Below are 24807 nucleotides of genomic sequence, written 5' to 3' on the forward strand. Positions count from 1 at the left end.
TTTGACTCGAATTTTACGAGATATCTTGCTGCTAACCTTACGAAATGTCTCATATCAAACAAACTAAAAAACTGGATAAGTACGATACACTAATCTAAATTGGGGCTTTAGAATATCTATGTATCATTCGCGACGATCGCCAAATTCGGCTGAAGATTTAACAGATCGCAGTGAACAGAGAGGAAACAGAGAGAGTTTGTTGCAGAACTTGCAAGGATCTAATACAAGTAAGTAATTACTTTGATAATAATGTTATTATTTATTATTTATGTTATTATAGTATTAAACTATAATACAGCAATATAATGCGATGTATTTCTTTTGCATTGCGACATACTATTCAAGTCATGCGGATATGTATTATAATACCGTTTCATAAATATCGCCTTTTTTCTATTTGTCAAATTCTATTCGTGATTGACTGGCATTAAATTAAAGATCTTTGTCTTTGCAAATTCAGCTCAGAAAGTCAATTTATTTGTGTTGTTTGTTATTTTGTACAAAGTCCGATACTTTTTAAATTTTCGTTCTGCGTTACCCAAGTTCTTTCGCGAACGGTATTATTCTCAAACATACAATTTTAAAACATTTATTATACATTTATTAGCATTATTAGCTCTGTTATCGAGATACCCATTTTCCTTCTAAAATAAAATTCTCAAAACTCGTAACTGCGTTTATCTTCACTACACTAATGGCTATTAAATTTTCTGCAGATTATCGTATTGTCAAGTATTACATTTACCGATTTTATTTTCTTTTTTCGATGTAAATGCGCGAGTATCATGCATGCAGCATCTTTAAAGTCGAGTTAAAAACAAGCAGTCGAGTTAAAAACAAGATCATGACTATAAGGGTGCTTTTATGCACGGACTTCTCACTTCGGAGAAGGAAAACACGCGTGAAAGGAAAAAAGAAAGAAAGAAAGGAAGAAACGTGACGAAATAACTGGTCCGCGCGAACATCGCTGATTTAATCGTCATCGAGCTCCCTTGGACTCCCTCGGCGGAATCAGCGCGTTCTCGTCGTCGGCGGTGCGATTAACGGGCGACACGTGGCACGTCGCTTACCGCCGGTCACCCGTGAGTACACGCACCTGTAAACCCGCTTTTCCGGTGGTCGCGCGTGCAATTATCGTGCCGCAATGCCCGTCATTACGTCGTGGCCGACGCATATGTCAAGAGAAGGCAAACGTTAATACGCGAGGAGGAGACAGAAAGAGAGGGCAGAACTCTCGTCCGGTCTTCGATATCTGGATGCGGTATAGCGCATGGATACCGTTAATAAACTGTTACATAAAACATGTACCGGTCTCGCACGCGATATCATTTCACACCTTCCCATGTCCGTTATATACGCGCAAATTGTTGGAGTTTTTATTTAATACGCGTATCCGGGAGCAGCCGTGCGCGTGAATGTTATTAATATATGTAATAAATACATATCGATTCCGCACGCGATATTATTTCACACGTTATTTCTTTCGACGCGGCTGTACGTCGTCGCGAATGGGTGCGTTCCATTGTTGGCTTCACAGGTACATTTGTACGCATATGCTCTATTAAAATATAATATGAATAGTATACATCCCCTCTAAGCCCGTACATTGCGTTGCTTCACACGATTGTTACGTAACTGCAAGCGGACGCAACGTTCTAGATGCTGTTATTTTTTTCCATCGATTTTTTAGCTTTAAATATCAGCGGAGACAAAAAGGCGAATTAATTTCTCTCTACGAAATTTATTAAAAAAGAAATTGTATCGCGATCCCTTATAGATCTGCCATTACTGGACAGCCACGACGCGGGTGTCGTGTACGATGTAGTCGAGCGTGTCACGCAATCACTGTCAAGCCGTGCGAAGCGTGCACGTGCGCGTGGCTGGAACCGATCGTGCCGCGGCTAATCGAAAATTAGGATCGGGTAAAAAAAAAGGCACGCAGCTCCCGTCATTAACTTCGGTAATCGCCGGAAACCTCGTGGTTCCGGTACTCGACTGTCCAAACATTTCGTAAATCCGGACGATGTTATTCGAAACGGCGCGGGGGTGCTTGTCGATATACGCTAAGTGTTATAAATAATTGAATAACGATGCACTTTGCTATATACATTTAATTCACTGCAAAAGTCATAGAGAATGTTATAAAAGGAAACTTTTTGAGTGCAATAGAAAGAACGAAGCTTTTTAAATTATTTATTATATTATATTAAACATTTTACTTCGCATAAAACAAAATACATGTCAAAAGGATAAATATAATCTATTTCAAATAATAAATCATGTTAGAAAGGTTCGATGTTGTGATTTAAATAAGGTGTTAGAAAATTTGTAAAGTATACTTAACATATAAGTATACTTTACGAACTTTCCAACATCTTATTTAAACATCGCAACTTCAAACCTTTATAATATAGTTGAGAATAAATTATAAATTAATAACACCTTTTTTTGCTCATATTTGTTGATCCATCAATCTCCTTACATTGCATTGCGTATAACGAGATTAATTTTCTATTATTTTGTTTAAATTTAGATAAATAAGAGCGAAACAATCTGTATTGTATTTTTATCAAAAACTTTTAATTACACATCTCGCTTTCAACATAATTTCAGTGCAGACATTTACACGATCCGCTTACAGGTAATCGATACTCGCTAATTATTATAATTAATTGTCTCTAATGGGAGGTTTACCTGTTACGATCTATTATGCCACATATGCCATTCTTCTGTAGGATCAATTATTACTCACGTATCGTTAATTGTACTGCGACCCTCAGGTACAACAAAGTCACGTCAGGTGACTCGACGTAACGACCATGCTTACGTAGAAGCGGATCATCAAAAATTAATCGCCGTAGTTCTCGTGGGCGTACGAAAAAGGGAAAACCTTGAACAGCCGGTTCAAGCCTTTATCCGTGCGATGTTCGACAATGTATATACGTATGAACCGCAAGTTATATAACTTTTCAAAGATTGTATAGAACTTCTCTTCACAATTACGCGAATGTGTAATAATTGGATTAAAGTCTAGACTTGTGGTTCTAATATGGGAAATAAATCGTAGAGATGCTAAATGAGAATGCTATCACTCTGATGAGAAATAAATGGGGATTGGGCGCTAATTAAAAATCTTTCACCGTCTGAAAGAAAGTCACGTCATAGAAGGGAGTTAGGAAAAAAGATCCAGGTGAAACTTACTCAGCAATCTCGCGATACGCGTCACGGTGGCGGAACGGAGGACTCCCGACACCACGTGCTTTTTTTCTCAATGAACCCTCTTTGTTCCGATAATATACGTGAATAACGTGACGTGCATTCGTAACGGAGCTAATCAAATTAGTAAGTTAATCGAGGGGGAGCGACACCAGTTAATTCTGATTTCTCGACACGGCGGAAACTTATGACAAATAAAGAGTTAAAGTAAAGACGAAAATTCTTATCCGTCCGTACTTACATGCACGCGATGTTAAAAATAGCTTCGGTTTATTAAAGAATAATATATGGAAAAAAGAGGAAAGATATTTCCATCATGTACGTGTGCGCGAGTTGCAGATCTCGAGTAGAAACTAAACCCTTTGAGGTAACTTCATTATTATTTCATTATTAATGGCGAGTATTACGTATCTCTGGGCATTTTTTTTGTACATCAAAAAAATTCTCGATGGATTTGAATAACATGACAAATTGCTGAAATAAAATATCAAGAAGCTTCTTATTAAATTATTATTTACAGACGCAATAAATTCGTAAAAATAATAAATTATTTTATTTATTTCAGATTATTATTATCAGATATATTATTATCTTCAATTATTTCGTAAAAATTATTATTCATTCTAATTGTTTTAGAGATCTATCACATTATTTAAATCGCAACTCGAATGTATGAAGCTATTTTGCGAGTATCGTTCGCAGCTGCGCCGAAAAATGACACGAGACTATTTTCGCTACAGATTGCGCGGTTGGCGATCGATCAGCATTTTTTATGCGAAAGGACGCATGTGACGTGACGCGGAAAAAAATTTGCATGCCGTCGACACCTTGCAGCGCGTCGCGCGCCGTCAAGAACTATCGAAAAGTCATCGGATCGACATTAGACGAGTGTTTGCAAGCGCAAACTGCGCCGCGCTTGTCGAACTTTGCGTGATCGATGGGCGTGCGCTAAATTGTCTCCCCGGGTGTAACACACCGTTGATACATACGAGAAAACGTTCTTCATCACGGCTTTTCAACAGTCGGTTGAAGTTCCCTCAAGTATTTCTGTGACACTTGCAATTCTAAAGCCTCTTGCACAATGCCAGGCAACAGGCAATAGGAACAGGGAATAGAAATCAGAAATCATGTATAAATGCAGAATAAACAGTGACACAGGCAATAGACACAGAGTTTCCGTCACGTTGGAAATTCTGTGCTTATTGCCTATTGCCAACCAATCATAGCATTTGAATTTTTTAGGTTGTAATTAACGATTTTTTGGTTATTTCCTGTTCCTATTGCCTGTTGCCTGGCATTGTGCAAGGGGCTTAAAAGTTTAAGATTTTGTTGAAGCAAAATTCTTGTTATTGTCTTTTCGAATTAAGTAGAAGAGTGAGATGTCTTTAATTTTTTGTATTCAAGAAGCTATATATGTATTCATTTATTATTATTTTCCAAAAGAACTCTCGGCGAAATTTTTAATTCATGCTTAATTGTCGAGAGATGAAAGTTATGAAATAAAATATGATATTTGTATATGTAGAAGATTTAAAATGTCAATATTGAAATAAAGATTTTTAAATTCTCTTTAAAGTATAATAAGCTACATTCATGGTATCAAAATTACTAAAAAAAAAAGTATTGAAATATTCCGTATTTCTTGTTTAAACCTTTTCGCGACTTCGCAATCTCCCTTTCGTTATTCGGCGCGGTCTGCGCGTTTTTAGAAAGGGCGGAAAATCTGACTGTGTCCGATTCACCCCCGTTGCGACTCTTGGCGCAACGTGACATATGTTACGTGCGTGCACGGAGCGACGCGACACGCGTTCGTGCAAACAGGGTTAAATAATACGCCCCGTGTAATTGCACACCGACATACTGTGCGTGGCTACAATATGCCGAGGCGACATCACGGGGGTGGGCGAAAAAAAAGAAAACAATGACTTTTGTTCCTCCGTAGTCGTTTCTCTTTTTTGGCATGGTTGATTGTCGCATTACTCTAGCTTTAATTATCTATTTCCGATTTAGCGACTTTTTGTCCCATTTTAAATGCTGGAATGGAGATATAATGCAGAGAAAGGAATCTCTCCCTGAGATCGAATTAATTAATTCTTTAGTATATAGCTTGTGTATAATTCTCTGTAAGGTTGCTTCTCATACGAAACTGTTCGAAAATCCAACCACCCGTTCGTAACTAGTTATTTGTGTAACAAGTGTCGTAAGATGAAAATTCCTGGGTGCGGAGTTTACGCACGAGCCGAAGGCAAGTGCGGTAACCGCACCCGGGAATTTTCATTTTTACACACGACTTACACTCCCTATTTTATGTGGCAAGTGCCTGGAAAGTGGTCTATCACGCACGCGTAGCGTGCGCAATGGGGCACTTTCCATGCACGTGTTGCATAAAAAATTTTCTCCAACCGAGAGAGAGAGTCAGATTGACCGTCATGGGTTGCTGTCGCGGAAGACGGCGGTCATCGGACAATAAAAATGTTATGACAGGCTAAAGCGCTCGCATGAGAGGGTTCTGTTTGGCGCGGCGAAGGGCAGGCTATCAAGAAGTCAGCCCTACAACCCGAGCCGAGAAAAGAGAGAGGGAAAAGAAGCGAGCGAGAGCTGGTGGTTACGTGTAAGGCCTGGTCTCGCGGGCGTGAGGGTGCGGTGAAATTGTAGCATCATCCCGTCAAGGACTCCTCCAGCCGGCGGCGATAGCGGCGGCGGTGCGCGGCGGCAGCGACCGACCGGGGGCCGATGGTGGTTCACCGCCGCCTGGGCGATGCTCTCCACGTCGGGCGCGCTGCATTATTGAGCCTGGGAAACGGCCAGGTGGCCCGGGCGCCTATCGGGTCCGTGACGGGCGGCGGAGGGCGATTGTGGGAGGGCAGGCGAGAGGCGGTAGCCCTGAGGGCCTGCGAGGGGACGCAAAGTCACGGGAGAAAGAGGGTTCGCCGTTCGTCGATGGGTCGCTCGGAAGACACGCGACCTCCTGGCTCCTCGACTTTGTGACCGGAGACACATGCGACTCGCTCCGTTGTCGATTTCGTCCCGGCCATTACGCCGCGTTCCGCGAAGGTGGCCATCGCGCATAAACGGAAATCTCGTCTTGTCGCGTCGCTCCATTTTGCATTCCAGTCTCTCGCGTCTTTCTTTCACGAAGTTTGATAAGTATAACTGGAAGCAGATTCGAATTAATGAAAAGCACATCCAACTCGTTCGTTAACATCCAAGAAAAATCTTTTCATCGACTGCAATTTCTAATACTTAAATCACGCAACATCGTGCTTGTCGAACTCGCGTACGTTTGTTTAAATAAAATATTAGAAATTTCGTGCTTGCAGCATGTTGCGTTTTCGATCGTGCTTAGGCCATTAAATCGGGGTTGTCGATTTTACACGGAACGGAGATTGCACGACTCGTTAAAATAGCGTCGAGACAGCCCGCGCGATGATCGATCGCGCGAAAAATCGACGGTTCTTCTCCGCGATGTTACTCGCATCGAGCTTAAAGCGACCGCAATCGGAGAGCGATGCGGAATCGACGATGTCGCGAGCGATGTTTAGCGAATCCTCGCTGTCGCATTACATCGTGTGGTATGCAAAGTGGCGTGTATCTCCTCTCCCCCCTCGGAGAAGCCCGAAGTTAGGGCCACGGCACACAAGAAAATTTAAGCAGTAAAACTTGAGCAGTAAGCAAATCGCAGCCAAGAACTTAAGACATAACGTAAAGCGGTAGCAAATCCAAACTGTTGATTTTCTTACTGCTAACGTTTTACTGCTTAAGTTTGTCCATATACCAAGGCCCTTGTAACAGCGTATTTACAGCGAAGGAAATCGCTCAAGGAAATCCCACGGCGGATAATGAGCAGAAGCGCTGGCTCTCCTTCGCGTATGCATTTCTCCTTGTATAGCGCATGCATAATGCAGAGACGCTCGTAGTTGCGTCAGTGACTCATAGCGACATTGCCTGCGACGTATTACCGTTCGTCACTTTAAAGCCTGGCACTCTTGAGGGGGAAATATCTCGTGCCCTTGTAGGTTTCTCGCGGCGGCATTTTAGCGCGAGATATTATGACTCTCCAACGACTCTTATGGCGTTCGACTTCGCATTTCAGTAACCTTCTTCGATCTTCCCTGAACTATACATCTCGAGCCACAAGATATGACGGATATGCGTCTTGCGGACTTGTCTTAGTTTTTCTTTAATTTTTCTCTCGGCTGCTAAAACATATTGTACTCATTTAATGTTATACCTCTGATATTCTTCTACTTCGTTGATCATATAAAAATAAAATTGTTTTGTAAAAAGTTAATCGTTCTATCAAATCTTCGTTTTGTCAGTATTAAATTTGCTTGATAGCTAGATTAACTATGTACAGCGAGTCGTCTCTTTGATTCCTGTAAAATATATGTGAAATGTTCTACTTCATAATTTAGAATTAAGCGTCAAACGTATCTATGTCTTCCAAGAAGTCGACTTTTATTGCAAACAGGTTCGTCGGACATGGAGGAAAACGGACGCGGGGAAACGCTGTGTAAAGTCTGCGGGGACAAGGCCTCTGGGAAGCATTACGGCGTGCCGAGTTGCGACGGATGTCGGGGTTTCTTCAAGCGGTCTATCCGCAGGTACGCGAGGTAATTGACTTCTCGCCTGATTATAAACAATCTCTGCAAGTGTGATCTCATCCTACAGATTTGTTAATTGCTCTGCCGTTTATTTTTCTTGTAATTGTGCGCCGCGCAATGTCTTTCTTTCCCCCGGGAGATTTTTCTTAGCGACTCGTAAAAGGAAGCCTTTGAAATTGCGCAGGAATCTGGATTACGTGTGCAAGGAAAACGGGCGCTGCATCGTGGATGTATCGCGGCGCAACCAGTGCCAGGCCTGCCGTTTCACAAAGTGTCTTCAGGTCAACATGAAGCGAGACGGTACGTTCTGTCGGCGATTAATAGAGTTCCGAAGCTATCGGTCATTTATGTTCGCGGGGCAATTGCAGAGATAATTCGCGTCACATCTCAGCTCTATAATATCGCGACGGATTCTAAAATATACCAGTCCCGAGCGCTTGCCTAATCTTACTGACCGTTGTGCATAAATCCGCTTCTAATAATAATGCGTGTGTTTGTCCATTGACACCTCATTTGTTAAAGAAACGAAAAAAATGTACATTGTGATATATCTCCCGATTGTTAAGGCCACCGAGCGGCACTCGACATGTTTGCACGGAAATATCCAGGCTGTAGGAGTGTGGCTAAGCGAGAGATGTATATTCTATTTTCTGACAGTCGCAGAACTTCCTGGCACCCGACAGATCGAGTTTTAACTTCTCAAAGTGTTTCAGCGTTTGATTGCAGCGCGAAATCACCGCGTATTTTCTTGTGTTCGCGGGTAAATCACAATTTCTAAGTTGCTAATCTCGGAAATATGCTAAATAAGATACTCGTTAATTTGATATTGCGTACAAGAAAAACGACGAAGGAATCTCCGTCGAAGATGAAGAAATAAAACATTTATTAATTATCTTCTTAAAAACGACGTTCCTCAATCTGTTCAACAAGGCAAGACAATTGAAATAAATTTTATTATTCGTGTAGATATTAGGAATGCTCTATTCCGCTCTACGTGCAGGATAAGCCTCATATTCCGTATTGATACGCAAAAAGCTGCGTTCCAACACAACGCGGAGCTTTTAGATGCGCTCCGTAGAATAGAATATATCCGCAAAGTGCTGCGAGTTGAATATTACAATGCACGGTGACGCGCTCGGCCCGGCATGGCGCGGGCGGCGCGGCGGAAGGGAGACTGCCTGGAAAAAGCGAAGTGTCCACACTTTGCCATCTCACATCCCACACATCCACATGAAACTCTATACCTCTGCTTACCGAATGGTAGGATCCGGTGGCGAGCGGTGTCAGAAGCAGCCTGGCGTTCACAGCTTTTGTAAACACCTCCGGCCCCCTTATGCGTCGAGCGATAATCCAAACACTTGATTGCTGAGATATCAATTAGCGAGGAGAGAGGCGGGAGGGTGCCATTAAAGGGCCGCTGCACTCCTCGCGCCTCTTTCTTCCTCCCTCGTGATGCGAAAACGAACACGCAATTGTATGGAGTCGTAATTATTATCTATTTTAATTGGACCGAGTTATAATTATTATCTATTAATCTTAAATTAATATAATGATAATTATTACTTTATTAGATATTTAAAAGATAACTTAATGAGCATATATATATTATTCATTAAACTGAATTAAAAATAATTTAACTAATATAACGCGATTATATAGAATATCCAAATATATGATGGTACAGAAATTTCCGATTAGAGACGGAATTTTAACGACGTCGTCGTTTTTAGCTGTACAACACGAGAGAGCACCGAGGAGCACGTCTTCTCTTGTTGCAGCGGCGAGGAGAACTTCTTCGGGGCTTTACACGGGCATCCCTAACGTCTATCATCCCGCAAGCAGCACCTACCATCCACTTCTATATCCCGCATTGTTCCCCTTCAAACCCACGGTACCAACATTCACCCCGTCCGTCGGTAAGCAATAGATGTAAAGATCAATGAGTCGATATATTTATTCTTTCCGCGATAAAATATTGTATGTTGTCTTGGCAGCGCATTTTCTGCCACGACCGTCTCCGGAATCTTTGTCTATGACCACTGCCAAGGAAGACGAAGTTACCAGCTCCGAGGAAGCGGCAACTGTCGATGTCAGAATCGAATCGAAAGGTATAAATTGGTTGTGATAAATAATTTAGAAGTTCGCTGTTGATTTGTGACTCTCAAGTCGCGATCTCAGAACGTAAAATTAGTATTTCTTTTTACCGCGCATGTAAGTAGGAGATTCAAGCAAATTGTCTATTTGTTGTAGAGGAACTAATGAGTACTCGCTTAGCGCCGCCGGTTATCACTTCCGTCTCATCGGAATACGCCATGCACAGCTTATCTCTCCTGCCGACCGAAAATATCTACGAGTTCGCGGCGAAGTTACTTTTCTTCGCCGTGCGATGGGCGAGGAGTATACATTCCTTTCTGCAAGTAAGCTCTAATCAAGTTTTCCGTCAAACCAACTTAAAGATATTCCTATCGTAAAGGTAAAATAGAACAGATAATTAAAATAACACGTAAAATGAAAATTTGTACAAAATTAAATAGAATTTGAGTTAAGATCGCAAAATAGCCCTTCGTACTCGCAAAAGTTAAAAGAGATAATCACGCTGTTGTCCTTTCTTACAAGCTTCCTTACAGAGACCAAACTATCCTTCTGGAGGAGTCTTGGAGCGAGTTGTTCGTGCTGACAGCCGCGCAGTGGAACTTTCCCGTGGATGAGACCACCCTGGTGCCCGTGGATCTGCCGATAGAGCGGAGGGAAGTTCTCCTTGATAAAGCGAGGAGGCTGAGGGAACTCTTAGCAAAGTGCGCCGCGTTGAGGGTGGATCATTCGGAGTACGCCTGCTTGAAGGCCATAGTCCTCTTTAAGGCGGGTGAGCAAGTTAGATCAAAGCTTTCAATCTCTTCCTTTCAAACGATTATTCCTTCCTTTCTTTTTTCCTTGCTTTATTCATCTGAATTTTTAGGCATAACTCGTACGTATATTGCAACGTCATATTTGTATTACTAATGTTCTCGAATTTTATAATTCTCATCGATATAGTTGTGTTCAGTTGCTTTTCGTTTTTAATATAAATTCTGCTTGCTTTCATGAAAAGCTTGGCAAAAAACGACTTTTGCTTCATCTATTTCATAATTTTTTTGACGTTTTAACTTTCTTTGACATATTTTCTGATCGTAGAGTCGCGAAATCTCTGCGAGCCGGGACGAGTGACGGCGTTGCAGGAGCAGACGGTAGCGGTGTTCTGCGAGAGGGATGCGCGCAGGGTGGGTCGATTGCTGCTGCTTTTACCACCGGCGCGTGCACTCTGCCGTGCTACCCTGCACGAGCTGCTGTTCAAGCCGACGGTCGGCGATGTCAGCGTGGAGCGACTGTTGGGCGACATGGTCGGCGCCCTAAGGCCTACCTAACTGCTGGCACGAATGAGCCCCTTTTGCTCTTGGGATATCTGTGCCGTGTACGTTTTACCGACACCCCTTTATCGGCGATGGCGAAATATTCAGACCGAGGGATGATCATGCCGAGATAAAATTGAAATATACTTTTGCGTCGTAAAAGATCTGTCTATGGAAGAAATGCGCGTCTACGTGAAAAATCGATTTATTTTCGACATCGACCTCTAAATAATTTACTTTCCTTAAAAATAATTAACGTTAAAGCACATAAATATCGTGATCGATTTTGACGTCGTGTAAGTCACGTAATGGGGTTGATTGTTTTAGATATTGAAGATTGTTAGAGTATGAACGTAATGGCGTATGTAATTATTATCGTTGATATGATTATTGGAACAGTCTATGGTGTTGACACGGAGATAGAAGGACAGAAGTGTTCTATATCTACGATTCTGTCACCGATATCGATCACTTAAAAGGTCTTAAGGATATTGAATCTAGTCCAGTAGATTTCTTGCTCCCCCTTCTAAGATAACTTTATTTAACTTTAGTTAACTACGATTGACTGAATAGTCCCTTGTGTTACTTTATATAGTGAAAATTCCGGAAAAGCCAATTAAAGCTGATTAGTGACGTCCAGAATATTCTAAATAAACTATTCTAGTAGACTAATAATTGTGAATGGGACAGATAAGCAATAAGCGATAAAGATAATTCTTGTTGCCAGCTAGCTTATCGAATTATGATACGACCGCGTTGGCCGTGCCGATAAAATGGGCAAAACGGTGATAAAATGACAGCAGAAGGGAAACGTATATACGAGATTTCGTGACGCAGCGACAGTTTCGCTCGTCGGACTATCGATTCACGATGGACAGAATTATGGCGCTATTCAATGGCATCAATTCTTTCCGTGTGTGTATGTGGTATTATACTTATATACATAAATGGGCTTTGCGCAATGTAATATTTATGCACCTTAAGTGGATACATATATGTACATACCTGTCCTAGATATAAGTAACTTTACCGACGACCGTAGCGAATCGTAAATTAGATGATGTAATGCATATTAAAGCGGCACAAACGCGTATTCGTGTAATTACTTAATTAATCGATTAATGGTCTCGTTCATTCCGTTCTTCGTGCCACTAGTCGGATATATCTGAAGCGAAAAACGATTGTCGTCATTTCCAGCGTTACTCTCGCTAATGTTATCTCTGTATAGTATTAATTCTTTGCGCCAGAGCGACCGAAGATTATCTAATCGCGAGTTGGTCGCTATTGATGCCTGTCGCATCATTTTCAAAAATTGTTCTCCGTAGTAATTAAACTGGAATAAATCCCTTCAGAAAAGACATACACTTTTCTTTCCCTCAAAATAATTTTTCTTTATATAAAAAGCGCTTGGCTAATGCAATTTTTCTATGTAATTCAAATCATGTTACGATGAAAAACTTATGATAAAATATACTATAAAAATTCTTAGTTCATGTTGCAAGTTCTAGGTTCTTAGAGAAAGAAATGATTTTTTAAACAGTAAGAAGAGATACATGAAACACATAAATAAAATAACAGAGTTATTGTATCATAAAACGGAATTCTGCGGAGAATGTTTTACCAGCGCACTTTTTCACTACTCAGTTGACATTTCAGCTGAAAGATCTTATACATTTTCTTTATGCAAGTAAAAATAATTAATGCATTAAAACATGCTGGAAATCGTTAGTATAATTAATATGGAAAGATGATGGCGAGGGGACGACATACACGCACTATTTTTTTTTTATTAACTAGAATAATTTATTTTTCTCTCATGGTAGAAAAAGGAGAATGTATCTTAACTCACGAACTGCATTGTACTTATATATATACAATTACATACAATCCTCAATTGAACGTTACACATAAACTCATTATACATCGATTTCTCATTACTTCCTTGTCCTCGTGAATGCATTCCCGAAAGAAAGAACTGCTCGCTATATTATCTGAAAATACGATCGGCCGGTTGTTCAGCGGAGTGGGAAAAGTCGTTTCGATTGTAAGTGTAGTTGCGTGTGAATTCTCTTCTCATTCTTGCGCGTGGACTGAAAGAAAGGAGACAGGGAGACAGTGGAACAGAGTTCGAGAGAGGAAAAAAAGGTGGAAAAGCGGAGAAGTTTTCATACGAAGGAGCTGTGCGCGCGCGTGTGTGTGTACATGTGTGTCTGTACATTGCGTTGTATCTACGTGTGTATGCGTTTACAGATGGAAGGATTTTCGGATGGACGTTAATTATATCGATGGGAGCATTTCGTGACGGAAAGATTTTCGAGGCTCACATTCGCATTATCTCGTCAGCACGGTTATCTCCGTCTGCCGAATCGCGGCGTCGCGATTCTCGTTCGTGTGTAACCATTCTCGGACAGTTAAGATTACTGATAGCAAGCGGTAGCTGGAAGAAAACGAAAACGCCCGACCGAGCGATGGCTCGAGAAATTCTCGACCACGATTTCCAACACGAGGGAAGTACACTTGAACTGGCGGTGTGCTCAAACAATTTCTCAAATATCTCAAATGTCTCGTGTTCATTGGATTATAAAATTTTGTTAAGATTTTTAGAAAATTTTAAAGTAGTTCTTGCTCGAAACTTGAAATTTCTTCTCTTTAGAAATGTTCGACATTATCGTGAACCGTTCAAAGTTTCAAATGCATCTCTCCCTCATTTTTGCTCTGCCTCGACTCGCTCGGCCGTTTTGCTCGAATATTTTTTCCATGATCGTTTTTAGTATCTAAACGGATATTACTTAATGAACAAACGAACAAACAATAAAAAAAGAAGAGAAAGAAAAGATCTCTCTTCGAAATCTACTCGTGAGTAACCTGCTCTCTTCCGTGATCTGCCGGTCGCTCTTTATCATATACGTGTTACATATTTTATATACTGTTCTCCTTAATATTTTTTTAACGCGCTTACATTCAAAATTGATGTTTATTAGAGTTACACAGTTGATTTCCAATTAAACCTGATTCACCTGCGTGTGCCCGTTATTTTCTCGTTCATCCATTACATTCTCACTCTTTCTCTCATACTCTCTTTCTCTCTCTCTTTCTCTCTCTTGCTTTCTCTATTTTTTTCTGACAATTGCAATTTTCTTTCTTTTTTCTTTTCGTTTATGTGAGGAATTGTTCTCGTTCTCGTTTGCCAATGCTCGCTTACGCGCGTGCTTCAACTCGATCCTCGCTTCACCTCGCTTCCCTCCGATCGTTATCGACCGGAATAATCAAAACAATAAGAGAAATGCGACGTTATATGTCTCCTAATGGTAAAATCAACGGTAACTAGCGAAGTCATTAATTAATGACTATTTCAATTATTGGTACATCAATTATTTTCCGTTATTGATCTCCTCATTAAAACATATCGTATCTCTTATTGTTATAGTTACAAACCAACGTTCGTTTGTGCAATTTCGACAAGAGACGAATAGTATATACAATACATCTCGAGCGCATTTGAATTTTTAAAGAAGCGGAAAATTGCCGTGCCGGATCGCGCACGCTTCATATTCAGGATCGATCGAGGACCGAAGCTCGCAGGCGCGTTAACGTTACATAAAGAAAAAGACGCGCGTACATTCGTGCATGTGTTCGCTGAATCTCTCCTCTTCCTGATTTTCCGTCGCCTGAATCCGCGACGAAATATCGCCGACGCTTTACTTCTACCTTGGCTTTTTCTCGTGTTTTTCCTTCTTTTCTCTTAAAAGATAAAAAAAAAAAAAAAATGAATCAAACACAACGGCATTTCTACTATTTTCCTCCATTTCAACACTAATATGTAAGGACAAAAAACTAACAGATTTCGGCGTAATAACAAGTCGCTGTGAGCCGAAGGCCCGAAGGGAGTTCCGAGAGAGCGAATCTGAACAAGTCCGGATTTTCGGGACGGCTCATTTCTTCTTGCGCGACTCGGCCTCCTACGCGCTTTCTTCGCGGAAACTCGGAATTTTCAGACGAATCGGCAAACAGCGAAATATAACAGATTGTCGGCTCTGACGATCGTCGTTACGGATTCTCGATGACGCCCTTTATTCGCAATCGCGAATGATCGATGTGATTATGATTATCATGCTCTATCTCATAATCCTCTTTTTTCCTAGAGAAGAAAAAAGATATTTCAATATCCTTCTTTTTCTGAAGAAAAAAAGAGTTTCTACTATCCTGTAGAAAAATTGAAATTCTACGAAATTTCCAGAGAATCGATGCGACCCCCGAAAGTATTTGGCAGTGATGTGTCTCACCTTATTAATTAACATTAATATTAATTAAGGATGTTTATATTCCTTCTTAATTCGGGGCACATTATTCGCCGGAATTCCGCGCTAATATTGTCAAATCTGGTTTTTAACGAATCTTGACAGAAATTTGTACAACAATAAAATTAAGAAAGAGCAGAGAAAAATTCTGCGATCGGGAATATTGGAAATTCTCGAGAAAAGTCCGCAACTTCGGCGACCCTATACTATATACATTCGCGAGGGGAAGCACCCGCAGGACGTCGATGCCCGAGAAAAAAAAGGGGTTGTATCGAGTTCCTGGGAGTGCTCCATCCCCCCCGACAGAGCACGCAAACGCAATAATCTATTATCTCGTAATTGTTTATCGTCGTCGTTACGCACGCACGTTGCAACTATTTTCTATTGTATGAGGGGGTGGCGGAATCTGTGGGGGTGGGGTTCTTTTGCCTGTGTTATTAACATAATTGTCGCGCGTTGCTATGACCGTTCGTCTCGTACCGGTGCGTTTTTGCATCGGCATTCGAATTTGTTAAATCCGCCGGCGATGACGAGCGCAGAATCTGCTTATTCCCATCTCGAGGATAATTAACGTTACAGCGAGTCGATAATTATTATTACAGGCTTGCCTCGCCCGGCTTCCTCTGTGCACGCAACTTTTTTCCGCCTCGCGGAGGAAAAAGGATGGATTTCTTGCGGACAGCGTTATACATATCGATTAGCGACGAAGATACTCGTTTGCGAAGCCATTTTAATCTTCAGCGATGTCGTGATTTCAATTGACGCTTTCTCTCTCTCTCTCTCTCTTTGACAAACTTCAACGCAATGAACGAAGGTATATTATTTGCATCGATTGCAACTCTCCTTTCACGATTGTTTCTTAGGAGAGAATTTTTTCAACGAGAGAGATTCTGTAGAACTCATTCTTGAAATCACAATGTTACATACCGAGCGATATAAATAATTGATTTTATTATCACTCGGCCAATTTTTAAATCAAATTTTTCTCTAAAGAAAATTCTTAGTAAAATATTATCATAGAGAAAATTTAGATTTGCACGAAATCGGGAGAGGCAAACAATGGTTTATGGAACATTAGTTAATTGCATCGGTTCCAGTAAATTATGGACCGCGTATTGATCGCTGTAACATTATTCATCCTCTGTTTCTCTAGGTTTCGTTAAAATAAAATCTTCCGTCAAGCAAAATTACGCGCTACATCATGCCGAGTGACGTTTATAGCTTACGCTTACGTTTATAGCTTGAGAATCTTAGAGGTAGTTTGCATGTAGGCGCGTCGCGACGCCAGGCGTCTCGACGCCGGTGCTTTCAAATCCCCATTGGTCTATTGTAACAACTATTGCACATATATGATCTGATATATAATGTGTGTATAGAGAAATCGCGTGACACTCGATCGTGATAAAAATAAAGGGTGCGTAGAAAGACATGGTTATTTTTGCAAACTGCAAATATTAATCGTAGTTAATTAATTAACATGTAATAGGTACGTTTAAATGCCATTCGGTTTCCATAACTCCCCGTCGTTTCTCTCTTTCTCTCATTCTCACGCTCTTTCCCTCCCTTTCTCCCATTCTCTCATCTTGTTCCCTTTCACTCTCACACTGTTTCGCACACATTCGAAATCTCTCACGCATTCTGTTATCTCTGTTAAGTATTGTATTAAAGCAAAAGACAGAACTGCAAAATATATATGGCGTATGTGGTGTATACATATATATCGATGTATATAATATAAATTTCTATGGTAAATTTGGGTCATCAATAAACTCTTAAACATTTATTACAGGCGGAGAGAATCGATCGTTTCTTTTTCTTCCTTCCCTGTAGCGTGTGTACAGCGTAACACGCACTATAAAGAACCTCCCGTGCGTCCAAACTGGAAGAAAGCAGAGATCTATCGAAAGTATATTAAAAGAAGTCTTTGGATACTAAAGGCCGTTGCACGTAACAAAGTTTTAGTCATAATCGTAAGGCCGTAAGAAAATAGACCAATCACAGTCGATTAGTCTCCTTGAGCTCGAAGAATAATCGAGTGTGATTGGTCTATTTTCTTATGGCCTTACGACTATGACTAAAACTTTGTTACGTGCGATGACCTTAAGACGTTTTAAAAATATAACGTTTCTCTATCATCTTGCCCGTTTTCTTTCTCCAGTCCAGACGCACGATAAGCTCAGTTAAGCGCGTGAAACACGTATGTATCTTCGTGGAAAGAAACACGCGTGCTGAAGAAATACAGCACGCGCGATACACTGAAAGATAACGCGGCTGTGAAACGTAACGAATTCTGCTTCACCCTGCGTCCTGCGTACGCATGTCTGTTTTTTGTGTCTGTCGGTGTCTGGCTCGCTTTCAACGTCTTTCTCTTCGCTCATCAAAATGATACACGGCAATTCCTCACTTGTGTGTGTGCCTACTAAATTTATGATCCGAAAAAAACACCTTAGCGGTTGCTCTCCCTCCAGAAGTGGTATCCTTAAATTTTCCGAAAACGATTTTTCGCTTATTTGCGTGCTTCTTGAGCACCGAAAAGGAATTCCTAAAAGACGTTTTTTTTCCCCCATGACCAAATGATCTCCAATCAAAAAGTTTGACGTCAGTCGTTTCGACAAAAACCGTATCCCTCCTAAGATTTATCCGCTTCTAGATTTTCAGAATGAAACGATAACAGAAGACGAGAAGTGATATGATTTCTTCGAAATAGCTGGCGATCAGCTGATATCTCGATAATAATTTTGAGAAGCGACAGACGGAACTTGAATTTCGCATCTGGAGGAAAGCCGCCCGCTACTTTCTTTTTCTGCCTTATTATATGCCTACCAACGTTTTATTTCCTATGCTTTCGTGTACTTAATAAGGATTATTCATATAGAGTATGTAGTATGTAGTAAACATTACCCACTAAAAACACCCCGTAGCTTTCTTTTTCCTCTCGATCGAAAAGTTTTATGCGCCACGTGTGATACTGCATTTCTACCGCGTGTGTGTCGATGTACGTTTGCTTTCGTGAGTGATGAGATCTGCGTAAATTTAGCGATTCGGAATGGCGCAATTGGATGTGTGAAGGGGGTTGAGAAAAGAAAAAAAAAACAATGAATGAAGAAGAAACTATTCTACTGTAATGTAAAAGGAGAAAAGTCAACGGAACAAATGCCAAAAAGCAAACGAAAAAGAACCGTAACGCGACGACGCACAAAATTTTGCGAATTCACGCGGAAAGGATAGCTCGCGAAAAGGATGATCTTTGAAGGAAGAAACGCGCGTTCCTCATTCGGAAAGTGAATGTTTTCTCCATTTCTTTCCCTTTATCTCTTATTCATACATGTTTAAGAATGCCCCACGTGTTTTTTTAAAAATTATTTTAAAGCAAAAGAATTAGCAACAAAAAACAACTACGTTGTTCTAAATTAATCAACATGCTGCAAGTTTCATAATCTAAGATTTCACATGCAATCATTGCAAGCATTTCAGTTAATTATTAGTCATCTCTTCGGCATAGAAAAGCACTTTAAGGGAAAACTGGAAAAGGGAGTGCCGTTAAATGAATCTTTTGAGAAACAACGAGGAACGTTTCGCGTTTCTTTAGGCGTTCGCAAAGATCAAGAAAAAAATTGTCGAACACACAAAAATATATAGTGGCTAGTAGCACTAGTAGTAATAGGAGTAATGGTAGTAGTAGTAGTAAGTAGCAGCAATTATATAGAACTTTTTCCTCTACAGATAGAAATAGTAGCGATTAAAGTAAACTAAAGTAGACAAAAATGAATTAATTACGGCGAAATTGTCTTAACCGCGGGGAAGCTCGATTCCCTCGATGCTGATCGCTCGACTTGACGAGACGATCGCATCCTCTCGGTCGCTAACGTTCCCTCAAGCGTGGTGATTCACGTGTTCCAAGGAATCCCGCCGAAATTAAAATTAATAAAAAAAAAAAGAAAAACCAAAGGACTCATTACACTTAACGTAGCGAGTGTGAAGCGAATGCAAGCGCGGAGGTTGTCCCCGTCGGCAATGCACAATCTTTATATCTATATATGCGTACATATGCGTATCGACACCTCGGGGCGAGAACGAGCGAGAGCGAAATCAAACGAGCTGTACTTTTGTTCGCCCTTCCACGAGGAAAAGGGGTGAAGATTTAACGGGATTTACTTTTGTCCGTTCCGTGTCTTACGAGGCGCTCCGGCCGTCCTGACCACGAGGCATCGATATTTCGATTGAGAAAATGGGTGGATCCCCCCAATGCTATCCTCCATCTCCCTCTTCTTTCGCCTATGATTAACATTATCTCCCTTGAGATGCGTTGTATCATCGTCCTGTGACTGTAGTCCCGCACTCCTTTTCCGTCACCTCTCTTTCCTTCTTCCTCACTCATTCCCCCCTATATGAATACAGTGTTCCTCTTGCTATTGTGATAGTGTTCCTCGCATTTCTCTTTTTTTTTCCACCCCTACTTACTATAGTAACGGCGAGACGGCGCGGCGTCGCCGCGTTCGCTATGATTATCGATTAATTATTATTATTACTTCGTTTATGCATGCAACCATCATTATACGTGGGTGTGTGCTTCCTTTCTTCCTCTCCTCGATTATCCTCTCCCACTGCGCATATCTCGGTGTGCGTATATTATAATTAATAATAATATGTACGTATATTATATAATAGAGATACATATAAAAGTATATATATATGTATATATTTATATAGTATGCGCGTGTGTATTGTTGGCATAGACATGGTGTCCATGTAGCGGTAATCGCTGTCATTCGTTATGTTACTTCGAAATTCTTTTCTAATGCGCTAATGAGGTTTGGCCCTTCGGTCGCCCTGGCGTCGTGCTGGGTCGGGACCGATTCTTCTGCTCTGCCGCTCTGCTTCTTCTTCCTCTTCTAATTTTTTAGGTATGTAATATGCCGTGGCTTTTTGCCTTGTCTTTTGCTCTGCTGCGCGAAAGCTGCGTTCTTAGCTTGCTGGCGTTTCGCCTCAGTTTCTGCAACTGCTTCTTTCTCTCGTTTATTTTGCTTTCAGTTTCTTTTACTATGCTTCCCCTACTACTCTTTCTCTATTATAGCGATTAAAAACCTACTTGCGGTTAATTTAGCAATCCTTTCTCGTCGTGGCAGTTTTTTTTTGTGAATTTGTACGGTCGTCATCGAAGCACCTCGCTTTGCATCTCGATTTCTTTTTTTAGTTTGATTATATATTAGAATTCTTAATCTAATCCCTGATAGATTTCCTTTTCCGAATTTAAGACGTTCGAAGATTCACATTGGCTGCATCTTTCGTTTTATTTCACTTTGATTATCTTGAAATTATTAATTCAAAATTCGTGGTCGATGCGATCTTCATTTTCGCACCAAAATGTTTGAGGGTCCAAAATCTCTTTCTTGATGAAGATTGTGATGCTGTTTTGATTCCAAAAGTTTTTAATTTTAATCCTTATTCGACATTTTTCCTCTAATTGCAATACTTGAAAATCCTTCACCTTTTAGGATAGAGATTAACGCTTTGATTATTTTCTGAACACTATAATATTTAAAAATCTGAATTTCCTTTTTTCTTCTTCAGGATCGATATATGCCTTATATCTCTTGTTGTTTTCTATTTCAATAAGCTGTGCTATCGCTGCTTGCATGTTGCTGAAAAATGTTGCGCGTTCTGTTGTATCTTCTGCTGCTGTCCTTTTTCCCCGATTCGCTTTCTCTATATCTAATTTATTCTCGCCGTTGCGTTTGACACGGACGAGAAATCACGAAGCGAATTAGCGCCGCGAGTCGAGAGAATCCTGGGCAAGATCTCGCATCGATAATTACGGTAGTCGCGTCGCAAACGCGATGAGCAATTAATTATTGTATAATCTATTAATTCATTTGAGTCATTTTTCAAATATTATCAAATATGACAAACGTTAGCAAAATTTGTAAAATTACAAATAATTTTGAAAAATTATGAATGTTGCCAAAAGATAGTTTCAACCCCCATTTGTCTCGTGAAATCAACGAGCAAAAGATTATCTATGTGATTTTTATACCGCGAATTTAGTTTCCGGCAAGGACAATGGTGTTCAAGACAATCCAATAGATATGTTCAAGTTTGGTCGTTATATATAGATGATAAATCGAGCACGAAGAGTTGATTAAGAGGTTGCGATGGAATTTCACGACAAACGTTTAATTTCGTTATGAGTAATGAGATGGTCCCGTTTTACCATGCGTACGCTGACGTGACTGGTTTTGAATATTCTCGTCCGTTATTGGATATACGAGGTGAAAGATCGCAGTCGTTGGAGAGGTGCTTCGCCAGGATCCGCTCGACTCACGGCAACGTATGTACAGAGCGTTATATTTTATGTACACATGTACATATGTACAACGTGCGTTTCGACTTGCTGTAACGTGGACATTGTGGTCGGAGGATAATGTTGAAAAGCAGGTCGGCTAACCCGGCAGTGGTACGGCCCAGGATTATCACCGGGCCGACGGGAGTGAGTTCCCCCGCGGAGACTTTTTTTCCCTCAAGAGAGAGTCATCGAGTCAATTTCCGAATTCGTATATTATCATTGGATTACAGTACAACTCGTGTTTATTTGTTATTTTTATTACCAAGTAACATTTCCGCATGTCTTATAACTATGTGATTTTTGTAACTTTGTATCTTTCCAATTATTAAGATGCGTGCTCCAATCCGGGCACGGTTCACGCATCATTTACGCCAGACGGAGTTTAAATGATCGGAAGAAAATCGATGGTGCATTGCGTGTATACATATATTTTGCATTACTATTTATTTAAAATAATCGGAACATGATCGATATGCACTAATATATAGTCGCCGATATATGTATATATATCGATTAACGTAAAGAGCACCTGAAGACAAATGATTACCACTGCCGGGCTAAAAGCGGCGTCTGAGCGATTATCGGCGGTAGTATAACGCTATTTTATGTGCCGGTGTAAAACATATAGTTTCTTCCCGGGAGTGTGTGCGTCGTTTCGAAAAATCGGTATCGCCGCAAGCAGGGAAAATCGCACGCGCGTGATCTACGGACGCTGATAGCTGTTATCCGCGTGTATATACGGACCGACAGCGCGACACTTTCGCGAACCGTAGGAAGAATGAACAAGCGCATCGCGCACGAATATGAAACTAGAAACTGGCAGGGGGAAAAAAAAGGAAAATTAACAACGGAACGTAACGCGTGAGCGAAGAACAAGAGCCCTGTTCCCGAATAGTGGTTCCGAAGGAATCTTTCCGCCGATCGCTCGAGCGTTCTGCCTGGAGCTGATTCTATCTTCTTTTTCTCGCTCGGTGCAACAAGTGAATAAACAAAGACAAAAAAATAAGAAATAAAGAAAAAACCAAGATTAAAAATACGGAAGGAAAACGCGAACAACTATTCTTTTCTCTTTTTTTTTGTGCGCCTGGCAGCATTTTTTTTTCACTTTTCGCTTCTTTTAATTTCATAGAATTCTTGTAAAACTTATGAGGTAGCGATGGTATTACGTAAATTCCCTGTTTATTCATTCCTCTCGCGCAAGCACGGAGTGAAAGGAAAGAAAAATAAAAAAAGAATTTGCTTCCTTCTTTTGTATGCGGTATGTTCCCACTCCGTGTGCGGAGCTTACTCGCTTTCTCCCGGAAACGGCTATTTTGGGTTTTAGTATTATTAATCTCGTCTCTCGACATTGTTTCCAGCATCCGGTCGGTCGGCCTCATCTCAGTATTGGCAGTGTGTGGACAGCCTTATATGTGAGATATAGTTACTATCGAGAGGAACGATCGGTAGATCGTACCTTGAATAGAATCTTGATCGCACGGTGAAAATTCATCGTCTTTTTTTCATTAGGAAATCCGCGGTTTCTACCGCTTTTTAATCACAAATTTTATATTTCACTTATGAAATATTTTCGAATGACAAGAAACAATGTTTTAATATGTATCTCGATAGAACGGGTGATTTCTTACCGTGCGATCGCTTTCTTGCGGGTGTGATCGTTCCTTAGCGTATATAATCAGTCGCAAAAGTTCGGTAGCAAAGTGAGACGAGGCACACCTGTGCGGAAAACTGCGTACAAAAATGTCGCTCAATTTTTCTGCTCTCCCATCTTCTCTCTCACGCACTCTCATTCTCTCACACACACTCACACACACGTATGCACAATACTCTCTTGCTCTGACTTTCTCTCCATCCCATTCACTCGCTTCATTCGCTCCGTTCGACGAACGGCTATTTACGGGTTGCACATAATCTGGCACGTCGACTAATCATCCGCCTCACGTTAATTAAGTTTAAGCTTTACATATAATATATATCTATGTACAACAGATGTATAGTGTATATGCGCTGCGTAACTATGTATACATAGGTATATTTCTCGGGGATCATCGGGGGAAGGGTAAATGCAGTGTAGAGAATAAGTTACATATCCGCGCGGCTCTTCATCATAATGCCCATTATTGGCAACAATAGGATAATAATAGATAATACACCGGGAAGTCCCTTCAACGGGCTCCCACACCGTCGTCATTACCTCTCTCATTTTTACTTCCCTGTCACACTATACTTCTCTAGCTTCGCTTAGATCTTACGAATTACATTACATCTTCCACGTTTCTTCACTCTCTTAGCATTAATAAGCGCCATTCTTCTCACCCCTCTCACTGTCCCTATCATCTGGAGGCGCGATATCACGCCCAAGGAGCTTATCTGATATACTATCTGTTTAGCGATATCAACCTGTCACAGTAATAACAATGCCCAAGTGTGTATAATAAGGCCTTCGATTGCCGCCACGTGCCCGGTCCCAGAATTGTTTCCTGCGCCGAAAGTATCCGATCATCCCCCATTTGATTTTCCCACGGACGTCCGATCGCGCCCGAAATATCTGGATTAAAAAAATCGAAAGAAAGGTTAGTCACGTAGCTCTTTCATGATCCTTAATATTTCATTATGCGTGATAATGATTCGATTCTCGTGGCTATTTCCGACAACTATTGGATTTCCGAGAATATTCGATTATTATCGTAAATAGGTATTGATCCCATTTTATCCAGATGGCTTCGAAGCTAATCGTGACGTCCGGCCACTGCGCATAATTTCGGAAAATAATCGTCAGCCCGTCGATGAAGGAGAGCGTGACGAAACGATCTCCGTTCTCGAGCGTAACTCGCGAGCAAATCCGAAAAGAGAGCGACTGTTTTTTCCCCTTGAAATTTCTCCGGCGGCCTTATCACCGTTTCCTGCACCCGAATCGCACTTACTCCAAATCTCTATCGAAACCCTAATACTAAAGCCCA

At 40.9% G+C, this 24807-nt stretch overlaps 1 protein-coding gene across 3 annotated transcripts; it reads left to right on the forward strand.

Annotated features, from left to right (window-relative positions):
• The first annotated feature begins 30 nt into the window (after positions 1–30).
• Positions 31–12562, forward strand: LOC112456358 (nuclear receptor subfamily 2 group F member 6-like). 3 transcript variants are annotated; one of them, XM_025018839.1, is made up of 8 exons: positions 31–227; positions 7688–7829; positions 8005–8120; positions 9551–9736; positions 9815–9928; positions 10071–10237; positions 10437–10683; positions 10992–12562. In XM_025018839.1, exons 1-8 carry the CDS (start codon positions 119–121, stop codon positions 11219–11221), a joined length of 1311 nt encoding a protein of 436 aa, XP_024874607.1. In that variant the 5' UTR covers positions 31–118; the 3' UTR covers positions 11222–12562. The 3 variants fall into 3 exon arrangements, with proteins under 3 accessions (XP_024874607.1, XP_024874609.1, XP_024874608.1); XM_025018841.1 differs by having other exon boundaries at positions 9599–9736; XM_025018840.1 differs by having other exon boundaries at positions 7688–7820.
• The last annotated feature ends 12245 nt before the right edge of the window (positions 12563–24807 follow it).

Source organism: Temnothorax curvispinosus, unplaced genomic scaffold (assembly GCF_003070985.1).
Source record: "Temnothorax curvispinosus isolate PA1 unplaced genomic scaffold, ASM307098v1 QBEX01006756.1, whole genome shotgun sequence".
Classification (NCBI taxonomy): Eukaryota; Metazoa; Arthropoda; class Insecta; order Hymenoptera; family Formicidae; genus Temnothorax; species Temnothorax curvispinosus.